The sequence below is a fragment of the Penaeus monodon genome, chromosome 34, assembly GCF_015228065.2.
Source record: "Penaeus monodon isolate SGIC_2016 chromosome 34, NSTDA_Pmon_1, whole genome shotgun sequence".
NCBI classification, from domain to species: domain Eukaryota; kingdom Metazoa; phylum Arthropoda; class Malacostraca; order Decapoda; family Penaeidae; genus Penaeus; species Penaeus monodon.
In genome coordinates this window covers 30,928,122-30,929,571 of record NC_051419.1, presented here as the reverse complement: position 1 = coordinate 30,929,571, position 1,450 = coordinate 30,928,122, and the positions used below count along the sequence as shown (strand labels likewise).

At 38.6% G+C, this 1,450-nt stretch overlaps 1 protein-coding gene across 1 annotated transcript in view; it reads left to right on the top strand.

Annotated features, from left to right (window-relative positions):
• Positions 1 to 1,295, top strand: part of LOC119594716 — a 2,385-nt gene extending 1,090 nt beyond the window's left edge. The window contains exon 3 of the mRNA XM_037943775.1: positions 356 to 1,295. Within this exon, the coding sequence (XP_037799703.1) occupies positions 356 to 991 (636 nt within the window). The 3' untranslated portion in view covers positions 992 to 1,295. The remainder of the gene's footprint in view (positions 1 to 355) is intronic.
• Positions 1,296 to 1,450: the final 155 nt, after the last annotated feature.

The window sequence follows — 1,450 nt, the reverse complement described above, 5'->3', positions numbered from 1 at the left end:
CTGTATGCGTACGTGTTTATCTGTGTGTGTGTGTGATGGAGACCGTGTGTGTGTGAATGATAATAATTATGATCATTATTTTCCCTGATCTTGTGCGCAGTAGTTAGCACAAAAGTCATTTGGAAAAAAACTAGTGTGAAAAATAGGGTCATTCAAAAATAATTTTACATTTAGTGATAGCTTGTGATATCAAGCATTCATATCGTAGATAGCAACGATTTCCAGTAAATAAATAGTAGATAGTATAACGTATGTTATTTTTGTAACAAATATAGCAATATTTCTAGCTAATTGGTACAAAACACCTGTTCACATGGACACCGGACACGAACTAACGAATGACTTCTGATTCCAGGAACAAGGCATCCCGCTTTGCAAGGACGTACGGCAACAGGGAAACAGCACAGACGAGTGGGTGCCTATAGGAAGCAGTGGTAATATAAGGCAAGACTGCCAATTGCAGAATCAGTTCGACCAATGCAGAGGAGACATGACTTTATTCGAAAACGAGTTGAACAATTTAAAACGTTGCCAAAATTATTCTGCGAAGAGAGAAGCCTGTGTGATAGTGAAGAGAAGCAATCATGATAACGTCGTACACATGTTGGTGTTGCTCCTTGATGTTATTTGCAGTGATGGAGACCAACATCCAGTAGACAGCTGTTTAATGTGCTTCTTCTCTGTGCCGGAGGATATGGCCATGCAGGCAAGCAGTGCAGTGTCAGTCGCCAAAACTTTTATGCCTGAAACAGTCACGTCGCAAACGCTGGAACCACGTCAGCAGTCAGTTCAGTGGCAGAAGAATGATTGGGGAAAATACATATTCGGAATATTTACTGTGTTATCCGTGGTTATGAATGTAATCCTTGCTATGAAGTTATGCAAGAGGAGTGATTGCAAAAAGTTGCCGTGCATAGAAAATCCTGAATCTGGAGGCTATCGACGCTGTAGTACGGTCGACTCCCATACGAATATGACAGAACTAACGTGACACGAGAAAGACCGCGGAACAACGGGTGTGATTTTTGTACAGAACTGGAGGAAGAAAAATCTCATTATTTTAATTTATCCTGATTTGTTTTGTTAAATCGACTAAGAATGCCCATCTTCGTGCGCGCGCGTGTGTGAGTATATGTGAAAATATATAATTTCAAATGTAAAGAGAAGAAATCTCATGTTGATTCAGTATTTGTTAAATATATATATCGCATTATACAAATGTAATATTTTTTTCAGTTTGAGTTTTTAGAGTAGTTAATCATGAAATAAACTGACTTATTTGACATTTAGAATTATTTCTAATTGTGGTAATTGCAGGGCTTGTGCCTTTGCAAAGCCTACGGTCCTTGTGCACAGTTAAGATAAGTTTATGTACACAAACACAGCAAGTCCCAGTTACATAAGTAGATACACATTTGCCCGCTCATGGATTCTCATAATAGTAATTAGG